The following is a 15,165-nucleotide window of genomic DNA, read 5'->3' on the forward strand; positions in this document are numbered from 1 at the left end:
TTTTTCGAGACAAGATTTCTCTGTGTAGCCCTGGCTGTCCTTGTCCTTGAACTCACTCTGTAGACTAGGCTGGCCTCGAACTCAGAAATCCACCTGCCTCTGCCTCCCCAGTGCTGGGATTAAAGGCGTGCGCCACCACGCCCGGCTTCTTCCTCCTTTTTAACAGGGGTTGGGGGAGGCTATTATGTACCCCAAGCTGATTCTCAGCTTCTTGATCCTCCTGCCTCAGGCACTGGTATTACAGACATTACCTCCATACCTGTATGGCATTTTCTTAGTGTGCGCTTGAGTCTTCCAGCAACCGGTGTACTATTATCTGGACTGTAAAAATGTATTTCACTTAATCTGCAAAATTTCTCAATTAGTTTATTATGATGGTCACAGAGAGTGCCATCTGAGAGTATTAGGGGACTGTAGTTGACATTTCTATTGGATTTTGTTTTTTACATCAACATCTATGGTGTCTTCTTCTGCTGAAGATTAAGAGTACAAATTTTGGAGCAGACTGTTTGCATTTTCCTTGGGCAATTACCTAACCTCTGTGCTTAATTTCCTCATCTGTAACATGAAAAATAGTACTTACCTCACAGAATGATTCAAAGTTAAATGAATAGTGCATATGAAGTGCTTAGAACATTGCCTTATATATTGAAGATTCTATAGAACTTATTGTCATCGTCATCTTCATGATCATCATCATCATCATCTTTATGGTGATTGAGTATGACATACATGCTTTGTTTGGCTAGGAAAACTTGAGCCACTAATGTTTAAGTATCTTGGCATTTTTAAGAATCAGCCTTGTAAATCCAACGTGTCCTTAGGTTGAAGGCCATGCCCAGCTATCTAATAGGTGACTGGGGCATTAGGACTGCTGCTTTATGGCTTACGGAGCTGGGCAGAGTGGAAGCCGTTCAGCCCTTTGTACCGGCTGAGCCGCGTTTGAGATCCTGAGCATTTCATTGCTCTTGCCACATGGTAACCAGGAATGATAGAGAAATACTAATCTTTTGAGCTAACTATTTTTATCCATTTCTCCATTTGCTCACATATCACCTGAAAACTGCTTCATCCTGGCTTAAGAGAAGATGAATTCTTCAGTAAAGGAACAATTCATTCTAGAGCTATGGTTTGCGACCTTCATAATGCCATAACCTTTTAATCCAGTTCCTCATGTTGTAGGGACCTCCAACCATAAAATTATTTTCATAACTACTTCATGACTGTAATTTTGCTACTATTATGAATCATAATATAAATATCTGTGCTTTCCGATGGTCTTAGGCAATCCCTGTGAAAGGTTATTTACTCCCAGGGGTCGAGACGCACAGGTTGAAAACTTTTGGTCTAGAGTCATGTTTGTCCTCAAGTATAATAGCTGTTTTAATTAGTGACAAAGAAATAAAATAAAAATCACTTCCCCAGTCACACTGGCCGTCTGTAAAGTGTTACTACCCACCCCCCATGTAGTTAGAACGTACATGATGGGGTTGGTGTGTGTGTGGTACACTGTGGATGCTGAGGACACCTCTGTGGAGTCACTTTGCTCCTTCCACCTTTACATGGGTTTGGGGATGAACTCATGTTGCCAGGCTTGTATTCAAGTGCCTTCACTTACTGAGCCCTCTCTCGTTGGGATTTTATTCTCATGTTAATTGTGGATATTTTTAAAAGTTCCTTCACTTGGACCGGGGCAGAGTAGATGAAATTGTCACTATAGATCAGAATCCTAGAATCTGCATGGAACTCTTCTCTTTTGAATATCTTTCTCTGTGTTCTGTCTAATTACCTTCTGCTAAGATGATTTAAGTTCTCAGAGATGGTTACAGACAATGTTAAGTGTGTGGTTTCCCTGCATTGTTAATATTAACAGTGTACTGTTTATTATTGTAGTCTTGTATGTTCGCCCATCTGTGTGTAATATGTGGACAACATATTTAATCTTTTAAATCTATAATAGGTTTTTAGCAGCCACTTAATACATGTATTTTAAGAGCTAAGAACCATTCTAGGCCATTTAAGGCCATTTGAAAGAGGAGCTGAGTGTTGGTGTTGCACCCCCCCCCCCCAACCTCAGCACTTGGGAGGCAGAGGCAGGGAGAGCTCTTGACATTGAGAATAGCTTGGTCTATAGTGAGTTTTGGGACAGACAGGGCTACACAGAGAAACCCTGTCTGGAAAAACAAACAAACAAATAAACAATACAAGACATTGAAAAGGGGGCTGGAGAGATGAATACAAACACTTGCTGTTCTTCCTGAGGACCTGCGTTCAGTTCCCAGCATCCACATGGTTGCTTACAACAGTCTGTACATAACTCCAATTTCAGGGGATCTGATGTCCTTTTCTAGTATCCTTGGGCACCAGCCATATGTGTAATGTACATATATGCACACAAGCAAAACACTAATGCATGTAAAATAAAACAAATCTTGAGGAAAAACATTGAAAGGAAATAATTCCTAATTTATTTCTTAAAATGAATTCAGTGTTTCATTTAGTTTACCTTTTTTAGAATTTCCCCCTGGCTCTGGACTTCTGCTGGTGGTTACAGGCAACTACACTGGACTTACAAATAGGGGTCATGCTTGTCTTTGTATGGAGTGATCATCCAAAGTCCTTCCTGTCTTTTCACTTACCTTTCTGACTCCATTGTCATTGACTGAATGTGGTAACAACTTAGCCTCTTGCCTTTAACCCTCATCCAGTCCTCAAGACTCCTAAATTTTCTAATAACCAGAGTGACCTTTAGAAATACAGCTTTGCTCATGTCACTGACATGTTCAAGACCCTTCATGGGCCTTAAGATCAAACTCTGTCAAAGGCTTTTACAGCATGTCCTTGCCTGCCAAACCACCCTGTAGAATCACTCACCCTGCCATGGCAGCCTGCAATATATTTCTCTTGTGAACATCATTTATGCTGTTTTCTTTGTTTATGACCAAGACCTCCTCTCCTCCTATACCAACTACTTTCCTCAGACATCAAATTTCATCTCTCCATATCTTTTTTTAAAAGATTTATTTATTTATTATATGTAAGACACTTCAGAACTCCAGACACTTCAGACACTCAGACACTCCAGAAGAGGGCATCAGATTTCGTTAAGGATGGTTGTGAACCATCCCATGTGGTTGCTGGGATTTGAACTTAGGACCTTTGGAAGAGCAGTTGGCTTTCTTAACCACTGAGCCATCTCGCCAGCCCATCTCTCCATATCTTTTGAGACAATTTTTTTTAATGCTTCTGCTCTTTAGTTCCACAGTGTCCTGTTCTTCCCTAGTCCTGATTTCTACCTTGTTGGCAGTTTGTATGTAGTGTTTAGGATACAGAAGGTACCTGGTGAGCTGCTGTTGAGGGATGAGTGAAGAGATTAATGCATATGTTGACAGTATGAGAAGGATCTCAACATCTTTCTTACACTCTGTCAGTTTATTCATTGACAAGATTTTATGGCAATGTTTGTGTATGTGCTCACGAGAACCTTTTTTCTGCCTCCCTGCCTGAAGACAGCCTAGACAGAAGGGGTTTCAGGTCCCCTACTATTTGAGTAAATGGGCATGAGAGTTCCCAGACGTTGAGAAGGATGAGTCAGAAAGGAAATTCATTCAGAAAGTAAGCCAGTCAGAGCAACAGTGCTGCCCTTTGGCTGAACTTTCTCTCTCTTTTTCTAGATACCTTGAGATTCTATGCTTGGTGGCATTTTTGAGCAGTTTGCTACAGATTGTCAGACCAGAGTATAACGACTCATAAATCTTAGTCTGATTCTTTCCCTTGCTTGGGGATGCTTTTGAGATGGTCAGGAGGCATCTAGCCTAAGTGTCTTCTTTTTCCACCCTGCCACTTACCTTGATGTTAAGTATTTCTACCTGCAGAGATCCATCTCATTGGTCCAGAAAAAGTAGTTTTGGAATGCCTATTTTTAAAATTTAAATTTATATGGCTCAGGTCCAGCTGTCCCAAGATTTCTCTATGAAATTGATGCTCACTTACAGCTCATTGAGCTGCTGTGCCCAAATCAGATCAGCAGTACTGGTGTATCAGAATCCTTGCTCGTCCTCAGCACTGCTGTGGCTCTTTGCTTCAAATAAGGAATACATGTGTTGATTTAAAAATCAATCTACCTACCTACTGTGTGTGTGTGTGTGTATGTGTGTGTGTGTGTGAGAGAGAGAGAGAGACACAGAGAGAGAGAGAGAGAGAGAGAGGCAGAGAGAAAGAGAGAGACAGAGAGAGAAAGAGACGGGAACTGGGGAACAACTTGTAGGAGGTGGTTCTTGGTTCTTTCCACTCACCATGTTGGTCCTGGAGATTGAACTCAGGTTCCATTCTTAATATTTGTTAAGGTTTATTTTTACTTTATAAAGTGTGTGTGCATGTGTGCATCGTTGCAGGTACCTATGGAGGTTAGAAGTGTTAGAGTAACTTCTGATATGGGTACTGGGAATTGAACTGTGATCCTCTGGAAGAGCAGTATATGCATACCACTGAGCTGTCTTTCAGCCTACGTTGGTTTTTTCATTTTTATTTATTTTTTATTTTTTGGTTTTTTGAGACAGGGTTTCTCTGTGTAGCCCTGGCTGTCCTGGAACTCACTTTGTAGACCAGGCTGGCCTGGAACTCAGAAATCCGCCTGCCCCTGCCTCCCGAGTGCTGGGATTAAAGGCATGCGCCACCATGCCTGACTGTTTTTTTTTTTTTTTTTTTTTTCTTACTCCCCTCCCTTTATTATTTATTTTTCTTTTTTTTTTTTTTTTTTTTTTTTTTTTTTTATTCTGTAGGTATTTAACTCATACTGGTTAGCTCACCTGAGCTTTTTTTTCTTATCTGTATTCTAGAGAGGATGTTGAAGATGGGCTGGTTGTAGTAGGGCAAGCCTTCACTCTCAGCACTTGGAAGTTAGGAGGAGGCATATTACTCAGTTTCATCCAGGCCAGTCTTTAAAAAAGAAAAAAGAAATCTGAAATACTACTAAATAGCTTTTTATTTATTTTTTTTACTAATGATTGCTGTCCTACAGAGTGCTGTCCTACTGTGTGCCAGACTCTTCCTCTCTTTATCATCACTTCCTTAGATCTCACTTCCTCTCAGACTTTCCTTCCCTGTCTAAGCAAGCATGGAAATCCCAATGCCTCCTGGCAACTTCAGAGTTGGTAGCCCTTGTTTTAGATGTAAGAAGTTGGTTTATCTTCTTGGCCTCTAAACCTCTTGTTTGGCCAAACAAGAAGCACAGTGCTGAGGGAGACAAGACAGACAGCATTTTGTGTCCCTGTGAGCTCAACCTATACAGAGGTATAGGAATGACCTTTGATTGACTGCTCGGAAAGTCCTGGGCATTTTACTTAAGGTACTCTTGAAACTTGATTTACACAGTGCTGTCTCATCTCTAAGGATAGAACCCCCTTTCCAATAGCAGATAAGTTGATTTCTGTTGAAAGGTTTGATACCTATGAAAATAGATTCAAAATAAGAAAATGATAATGTATACTCCTCCAAAAATGTTTTAAAATATACCAATTCTGAATACTTCTACTGTCCTTAAAAAGATTTGTTTTTCAGAAATTTGATTTTCTACACAGTTGTGTGGAATTAGAATGGGGTACATCTTAGACTCTCCCATGCGTGGCATTGTTTTGTTGCCACCAAGCAGGTGTTCTTTGTCAGTCCAGGGACTCTACCCACGAAGCATTTTTAGTTTCTGGTGAATAGTAGGTACATGTACAACAATGATCTAGAGGCAGTTGGTCTCACATTTCTTTCTCTACTTGAGTGAGGCTATCTAGGTGTGTATTAAAAATAAGTTGCAAAGGGCATGGTGGTGCACTCCTTTAATCCCAGCACTTAGGAGGCAGGGGTGGACAGATTTCTGTGAGTTCAAGGCCAGCCCATTCTACATATCAAGTTCTAGATCAGCCAGGGTTACATAGTAAGACCCTGCCTTGAAAAAATGGGCAGGGGGAGGAGGGCTGTAGAGATGGCTCATTGGTCTTCATAGTGAATTTCAGAGTGCTTGGCTCTTTTGCATAGGGCTTCAGTTCAGTTCCCAGAACCCATGTCAGTGAGCTCACACATGCCTGTTGCTCTAGCTGGCCTCCTAGGGCACCTGCATATGCTTACACATAAATAAAAAAAATAAAAGTAAGTTGCAGAAATGGAAATCAGTGTGAGGTAATATGTTGGAGAGAAAAGCTCATACTAAAGTTTTTCTGACTCAGAAAAACTTAGTTTCAGTTATGAATTCTTAAGGGCCACCCATGATCTTATTCTTGCAAAGAGTTTGAGGCCAGTCTTAGCTACTACCTAATGAGACTCTGTCTCACAAGTCTAAGGGCCAGGAATGCCGTTCAGTAGGAGGCTACTTGCCTCCCATGTTCTTCTGTGTTTTTATTTGTTTTTGGAGTTCTCCAAAGATCCTGCTTCAGAGTTAGCTAACTTCATATTGTCCCTTGCGAATATAAGACTTCATTTTGATAAATGTGTAATAGATCTGCTCCTTCTGGGTCGAATGCTTTATACCTCTATAGTACACCCACATTTTTACTTCCTTTCCTAATTAAAGTGGTTTTGGTGATAACAAAGTAGAGCAAAGTTAGGGTAACAGATACTTTATACAGAAAATAAAGCATTAGTTCTCAACGTCAGGGAGAAAGTGTATATACTTTCAAATTAAAGTTTTCTTTAAAAAAAATGTGCGTGTGGTACACATTTTTAATCCCAGAGCTCCTGGCAGAGGCAGAGGCAAATGGATCTCTGTGACTTCCAAGACAGCTACACAGTGAGACTCTGTCTCAAAACTAAACAAACAGAAAACCCAAAAAACTAGATTCTGTTAAAATATATAATAGTAGCAAATGTAGATGCAAGTGACTCTAAAAGAAAACTAGATGTAGTTAAAATATAATAGTAGCAAACATGGATTCAAGTGATTAGGTAGACTTAATTTGTCTCTCCTGGACAGTCCTTTAGGAAGTATGGGTAACGCCAGGATGCTCCACACCCTTGGGATTTCACTTTCGGGTTCAATGGTTCCTATCCTTTCCATAAAGAAAACTTAAAAGCATGATTGTATTGCTTTTCAGTTGTTCTCACTTATTCCCGATTGCATCACTTAACATGTTCTGTTTCTGAGGTTAAGAGAAGGAAAATTATTCGTAGGGTCTGAAGGCCTGCATTAAACTGCTAGCTCTGGTTTAAAGCAGGTTACATGTTGGGGTTGACTTTAGCCTTGAATTAGATGAATTACTAACAGTTCTTTTCTTTTTTCTTTTTTACACTCCATATCTTATTCCCCATCCCATCCACCATCTGACTGCTTGACATCCCACACCTCCTCCCCACCCCACCCCATCTCCACGTGGATACCCCCACTTCCCACCCCACCTGATCTCTAAACTCCCTGGGGCCTCCAGTCTCTTGAGGGTTAGGTGCTTCATCTCTGAATGAACACAGACCTGGAAGTCCTCACTGTATGTGTGTTGGGGACCTCACATCAGCTGGTGTATGCAGTCTGTTTGGTGGTCTAGTGTTTGAGAGATCTCAGGGGTCCAGATTAATTGAGACTGCTGGATTGCCATCCTCCTCAGCTTCTTTCAGCCTTCTCTAATTAAACAACAGGAGTCAGCTGCTTTTGTCCATTGCTTGGGTGCAAATACCAGCATCTGACTCTTTCAGCTGCTTGTTGGGTCTTTTGGAGGGCAGTCGTGATAGGTCCCTTTTTGTGAGCTCTCCATAGCCTCAGTGATAGTGTCAGGCCTTGGGACCTCCCCTTGAGCTGGATCCCACTTTGGGCTGGACCTTCTTTTCCTCAGGCTCCTCTCCATTTCCATCCCTGTAATTCTTTGAGACAGGAACAATTATGGGTCAGAGATGTGACTGTGGGATGGCAACCCCATCCCTCACTTGATGTCCTGTCTTCTTGCTGGAAACAATTTTTTTCTTACTAAAATATCCTTTACATGTAAATATAAGCAACTTATAGAGGATTTCTTCTATTTATGGATTAACCTGTGTGATTGATAGCTGTGAGAAGTGAAATAACTAGGTTAAAATAGGAATAGACAATGTATCCCTTCCTATCTGAAATTATTTCATATCTATGGAAAAGTTGTAAGCAACAGGGTGTGTGTGGTGTTTGCCTAGAATCCCAGCAATGAGGAGGGAGGTGGATGTGGGACAATTGCAAATTCAAGGCCAGTCTGGGCCACAGCAAGAGCAGGTCTGAAGGGATGGGGAAAGAACTTGGGGAGGCTGGGACAGTTGCCAGAGATATACTATACCAGGTAAATTGTCTGTGTGTAATTAGATGCAAGTCTGTTTGATGGGAAGCCAGTCTGTTCACACCATTCTTCTCTACTGCAGACTCTTGAGAGCTGTACTCTGGTCAAGGTTTTGCTACTAATTTTGGTAAAAGCTGTTGGTAAAACCTTTCCCACTATCCCTAACCTTCGTAAAGCATGCTGTAACTAGCTTGAGCTTTTAAACTACATATACATCATTTAGCTCTTTAATTGCTGTTCAGTGTAATTAATGCACCAAAGGCAAAAATAAAAATGGAAGCTTTATTCACCAAGTTTGATGTTGAAATCATTGCTGCATCTCATTTCTGTATAAAAGAGATAGAACTGGCATAATTTTATTGGTGTTGTGTTCTGCAGACCGATGACCCAGTAGTTTTTACTCTTTGGGGGTATACTACCCAGGCCTATTGAATTTGTTCCTTATTCTAATAGTTTTATCCTCTTTGCTTTTATTTTTTACATTTATTTATCTATTTGTTTAGTCCATGTATGTGTGTGGGCTTGAGTGTACATCTGGAGACCAGAGAGGAACATGTGGGAGTTGCTCCTCTTCTTCTACCATGTGGGTCCTGGAGATTGAACTCGGATTGCCAGGCTTGGTGTCAAGTGCCTTTACCTGCAAGCCATCTTGCTGATCCACTAATTAATTCCCCACTTGAAATAAAAATTTCTTTAAAAATTTTTAAAAAGTTTTGAGGCAAGGTCTCACTGTGTAGCCCTGCTTGTCCTGGAGTTCACTCTAGAATAAGCTTGCCTTCGCCTCCAAGATCCACCTGCCTCCCACGGGCTGCTGGGTTGTGTACAGCACCACTCTCAGCAGCAGGCAACAACTTCAGCCCTCCCTCCTGGCAGACCACAGGGTACTGTTTCTAGGAGATCGGGGAGATAGTGATATTGAGTCTTTAAATTGTCCCTGCTTGGGGCTGGAGAGATGGCTCAGTATCGACTGTTCTTCAGAGGCCCTGAGTTCAATTCCCAGCAACCACATGATGACTCACAACCATCTGTAATGGGATCCAATACCCTCTTGTGGTGTGTCTGAAGATAGCTACAGCATACTCATATACATAATGTAAATAAATCTTTTTTTAAAAATTGTCTCTTCTTTCTTTCGAGTTCAATTTGACTTCCCAGCCCTCTCTTTATTTTCCCAAAGGAATTATCTCAGTTTAGATTGAGATAGATTTTGTAGAATCTTTGATTCAAGATTGCAAACTGATGGCTCATAGGCTACATGTGGCTGACAAATGAATTCGGAACTTAGCTAATGTTAAATATTTTTTATTTGTATCTAGTACTTAAAAAGCCAGAGCACTTTACATTAAAAACAAAACAAAACAACAAGAACCCATATTTCATTTCCCAGCTTGGTTCTACATAGAACATTTGTTGGGACTAGAGAGTAACAGCCAGAGGTTCCTGTTGTCACCACCAACCTACTTTATGCCTGTCCTCTGTAGATACCCTAATCTTCAGCTCCAGATCCAGAACTGAACTCCAGTTTCAAAAGTTAGTAAAGTATTGGAAGAGCCACCTTAGTGATAAATACCTTAACCTTAGTTGTCAGAGGCCTGCTTTCCTACATAGGTAGAAAAACAGTTCATAAGTAGGATCAGGAATTTCTCTAAAATTGTTGTTACTCTATCTCTGTCAGAATTTAATTTCAGTTATTACGGAGTCAGGAGTGGCTTCTCATCCTATAGAGAGGAAGAGGCATCACCCTCTGTAAACCTGCTTGCTCAGTTCAGATTCACGGCTTCCATGTCTGCACAAGGGTGCCACTGCCAGCAGAGGGTGCTGTTCACTCACTGAGTCTTGTATTGTCCTGGCTCAGCTGGAAGGCAGCTGTTGGGCATGTGCCCTGGGTCTGTGTGAGAGTTTGGGCATGTCCATTTGGTTCCCATCCCCAGTGCCCACCCCTTTAGACCCTGGCCAGGTTATTGTGTCACTGGGGACTGTATTCAGTAACAGGAAACTGGGGAAAGTTAATTGTTTTCTCCTCTCCCTTTTTCCCATGCAGCTGAACAAAAGGTTCATCCTCAGTTTTCTCCATGCCCATGGGAAGCTGTTTACCCGGATTGGGTAAGTGTGCAGGATGTTTATTTTATTTCCCTACATTACAAGTCATTTTGGAATTTAATATTGTTAGCAACTAGCCTGTGTTTGTAACTGAGGGCACAGGGTGTGAATTCTTAGAGGCCTCCACCTTCTCTTCATTCTCTTTCCTACTGTGTTCATAAAATTTGAGAGATATCACTATCTTTGTCTTCCATTTTTTTCCCTTTCTTTTCTAAAGCCATTCTTTTAGGACAGTCTTTCCCAGTCCCCTCTTCTTGTCCCCCTGGGTTTCTGTTGACTCTGTCTTCCTGCTTAACTCCCAGGAAGTCTGAGATAGTTGTGCTACATCCTTGGGTGCAGCTTCCAGGGGTCCTCCTGGGGGAAAAATTATCTCCTAATCTTTCCTCAATAATAGAGTAACATTTTCCTTCCTCTGTGTTCTTCTGACCCATCCAACTTCCTATGCACTCAGTCCCCTGTGCCACATTGCTGATCTCAGTAAATCTCTGTAAGCCCCAGGGAAGGCAGTGTGTGTAAAACCTTAGGGCTTTCTCCCTTAAGTTCCTGGGAAGAGTTTGAATGTTCCTCTTGGGCATCAGAAGAGTTCTCCTGACAATGTTAAAGCTGCACAGTGCCTTCAGTGTCAGAGGAGATGTGTGCTGAGTGTCTCTGTGCAGGCCCTTTGGGTAAAGGGCATCAAGGTGAAGCAGCAGCACCCCTTCTATAAAGCTGCACTGCCCAATTGGCTTTGGGTTTTTGAGACAAGGTCTCTCTGTGTAGCCCAGGCTGGATTAGAACTTGGCAACTTTCCTGCCTCAGCTTTCCAAGTGCTGGAATTCCCAAGAGTACCACCATGCTTGTGTTCCTGTTGGCTTTCAATCTTTTTTGAATTAGAGGTTTTATTGTGAGCTGCCCTTAGAGGTGATTGGCTTCACATTGCAAATCTCCTGTTATGGCATTTTCCTTTTTCTTCACTGCCATGAACTTGTAAGGTTCCCTGTAATTATATAGGGTTTCTGCAGGGAGACAGGAGTCAGGTCGGCTTCCATATACTTTGTGTTTACTTTTTTTTTTTTTTTTGGTTTTTCAAGACAGGGTTTCTCTGTATAGCCCTGGCTGTCCTGGAACTCACTTTGTAGACCAGGCTGGCCTCGAACTCAGAAATCCACCTGCCTCTGCCTCCCGAGTGCTGGGATTAAAGGCGTGCGCCACCACCGCCTGGCTGTGTTTACTTTTTTAAGATGATGGAAGGCTTTGTGTCCTGCTTGAAAAGCCATTGCCCTGTTGATTGTGAATGAAAGTGTGCTTCACATTGTACTCCTCTGGCATCATTTTGGGCAAGAGTGATACTCAGGGCCATTTCAAGGATATTTTAGATTCTGAAGTGACTTGGGATCATCAGAGAAGTGCCAAAAGATAAAAATCTCTACCATCAGAAATAAGTGTGGAGTAATTTATTTGGGAAAAATAAACTGTGTATGTTAGTTATTTCTAAGTTCTCCCTAGCACCATCAACATATGCTCCAGTGGAAGAAGCTTTGTCTAACTCAGCTGCATCCTGAGTGCTCAGTTAACAGTTGTGTGGGTGAAGAAATAAACATTCTAAGAAAAAGACAGATTGGAAAAGGCCAGAGAAAAGTATCTGGTATTCCAGTAGGTTCCAGTAGACTTCAGCTGGTCATCAGTGAGTGCAGAGCTGCGGTTATGGTGGTAGCCAACATGTTCAGTATAGACTGGTGAGAGAACAGGAAGTACTAAATGCACAATTAAAATAAACTGATGCCTCTCCTGTTAGCTAGCTTCTATGGTTGCCAGTTTTCACCTTTCTCTTCCTACCTTGCACTCAACTCTGAAACTCCTGTTCCCTTCTTTGTTCCTCCTTTCCTTTCCCTTGCCCCACCCCCATCCCCATCATGTAGCTCAGGCTATGTGTGAAGTTCTGATCCTTCTTGTGGCCACCTCCTAAATGCCAGGCTTATACTCACACACCCATACCTGCTTTCCCCTTTCCTCTTGTGCTTGCTTGTCATTTAGACTTCCCTAGACCTTTTTTTTTTTTTTTTTTTTTGGTTTTCTGAGACAGGGTTTCTCTGTGTAGCCCTGGCTGTCCTGGAACTCACTCTGTAGACCAGGCTGGCCTGAACTCAGAAATCCGCCTGCCTCTGCCTCCCCAGTGCTGGGATTAAAGGCGTGCGCCACCACTGCCCGGCGTTCCCTAGACCATTTTGTCAGTGTCCAAGTTCACCAACTTCCAAACTATTGACATTTTGAGCTTTTGAGAGCCTGTATGTCTGTAGCACATTTCTATACATGACAGTCACATACTCTACTCCCAAGCTGTGATTAGAACTGTCTCCAGGCAAATGTTACTTGGAGGGCAGAGTGCCCCTTGTGGAGACCTATGGTTTTAAATGTGTCTTGTTCATCAGAAACATGGAACTGAAAAGCTGGTATAAGTCTTACTTCAGAATGTATGATAAAAATATACATCATATATATATTCTTTAATATATATGTTTTTAAATCATTAATGTTAATTATATTTTATTTCTCTTTTAAAATTCTCCTATTTAAGCATAGATACTTTGGAACAAATCTGGGGGAAAGCTACAGTAGTGATTAAACACCTGGAAAAAGAGGACTAGGGATGTAGTTCAGTTGGTTTTTTACTTGCCTAGAGTTCAGGAAAGCCCAAGTTTAATCTCCAGCACCAATAAAAACTGGGTGTGGTGGCATTCCTGTAATTCTACCCCTCAGATGGTAGAGGCAGAAGGGTTCAAAATCATCACTGGCTATATGGCAAGGGATACATATGAGAGGGGGAGAGAGGGGGGAAAGGGGGAGGGGAAGAGGGAGAGGAAGAACGAACATAAGACTATCGAGAGAGACAGAGAGAGGGAGGGAGAGAGACAGAGAGAAAATGAATGAATGAATTTCATTTACTCTGGTCTAGATTAATTTTCTGGATCTCTAATGTTCTTGAATATAACATCAGTTGTCAAAAAGTTAATCCAGGGTTGGTGAGGTGGCACATTGGATAAAGGGGCTTGCATAAGACTGATGACCTGAGTTCCATCAATAGGTAGAGAGAACCAATTCCTGCAATTTATCCTCTGATCTCCATCCATGCATTGAGGCACATGTGCTCCAACACACACTCTTTGTCTCTGTCTCTGTCTCTGTCTGTCTCTGTCTCTGTCTGTCTGTCTCTCTCTCTCTCTCTTTCTTAAAAAAAGAAAATGATCCAGTTTTTGTCTTTATGAAAGGTGAGACATGGTCCTTTTCAATAAAGAAAACATCTATCAGTTGTAGACATACTTCAGTCTCTGAATGAGTATTCCTCAAGTAACATTCCTATTGTTAAAAAAGGTGGAAGGGGGCTGAAAAGATGGCTTAATGAGTATAGAGAGCTCTTGAAAGAGATGCTGGCTTTATTCCTGGTACCCATGTTGGTATTATACTCCTGTACAGTACTCTGTAACCCCAATTTCAGAGGATTGGGTGTCTTTTTCTAACCTTTATGGACACCTGCACACATGTGGTGCCCCTGCACACACACAGGCACACACATAAGAAAAAAAAGTAAATCTTTTAAAAAATATTTATTTATTTATATTTATATGAATACACTGTAGCTGTCTTCAGACACACACCAGAAGAGTACATTGAATCTCATAGACGGTTGTGAGCCACCATGTGGTTGCTGGGAATTAAACTCAGGACCTCTGGAAGAGCAGGCAGTGCTCTTAACTGCTGAGCCATCTCTCCAGCCCTCTTAAATAGATTGTTGCTGAGGCTCATTCTAGTCCCTGTGTTCTATAGCAATATTGTATTTTCTCTCATCACCCTGTGACATGGTTTAATTAAAAAAAATTTTTTTTTTGTTGTTCCTGTGATGTTTTAAGTTTTTAAGAGTTAAGAAGTTGAGAAAAGTTAGGAATCCTGATTCATTTCTGCAGAAAGTGTTGTCTAGCCCAGCTGTGTCCTCACCATCTGAAGGATTGGACCTGCCCTGTTTGTTAGTCACTGTCTGAGGCATTCTTGAGTCTGGGTCCCAGTATTGTCTGAAAGATTGGTCTCTTGAAATTGCAATCCAAACAAGACAAGTTGTCCCTAGAGATCACAAGTAAGCCATGTAAGTCAGTAAAGTATATGCTCTGAAAATGATCGGTCTTCTTAGATTTGAAAGAATAGGAGCTGAGTCCATGAACTCTAGAAGAGGATAGTCAGGGTTGCCTGGAGGCCTTGATAGATGCTGTCCTGTGAGTTGGGTGAGACCTGCACTTGGCCTCAACTGAGAGAGGTCAGAAGCTGGCAACTGGTAGCATAAACTCTTGAATTATGACAACTAAAATAATTTTGCTTCCTCTTACTGCCTTGGTTAAAGTCACCACTCGAGTTTGTGCTTGCTTGCCTCAGCATGCTATTTGTACAGCTTCAAGGCCTTGGAATGTAAAGACCTATGTATTTATTTTAGACTTGAGTTCTTTAAAATCAAGTATTTGTATTTTAATTTATTTGTAAAATTACCAAATGTCTTTAAATACCAAACTCAGAAGTATTTATGGTAGAGGAACTTTTTTTTTTATACAATGTACATTGTAAAATATTTAGAAAACTTAGCAAAAAGAAAAAAAAGTTACTCATATTCATATTTGTTTGGTTTTTGTCGATACTATATAGCTCTGAGGCATGAGCTACTATACCCAACTAAGTTGCTCATATTTTTAATAGCCAGAGATAACTGAATACCTTTAATGCTTAGTGTACATTTTAGGGTCATTTTGTCTGTGTGTGTGTGTGTGTGTGT

At 41.3% G+C, this 15,165-nt stretch overlaps 1 protein-coding gene across 3 annotated transcripts in view; it reads left to right on the forward strand.

The window, feature by feature from the left end:
• Positions 1-15,165, forward strand: part of Smg6 (SMG6 nonsense mediated mRNA decay factor) — a 235,538-nt gene that overhangs the window by 43,155 nt on the left and 177,218 nt on the right. For all 3 annotated transcript variants that reach the window (XM_021176232.2, XM_021176235.2, XM_021176236.2), the window contains exon 9: positions 10,318-10,379. In XM_021176232.2, the coding sequence (XP_021031891.1) occupies positions 10,318-10,379 (62 nt within the window). The remainder of the gene's footprint in view (positions 1-10,317; positions 10,380-15,165) is intronic.

The sequence above is a fragment of the Mus caroli genome, chromosome 11 (assembly GCF_900094665.2).
Source record: "Mus caroli chromosome 11, CAROLI_EIJ_v1.1, whole genome shotgun sequence".
Lineage (NCBI taxonomy): Eukaryota > Metazoa > Chordata > Mammalia > Rodentia > Muridae > Mus > Mus caroli.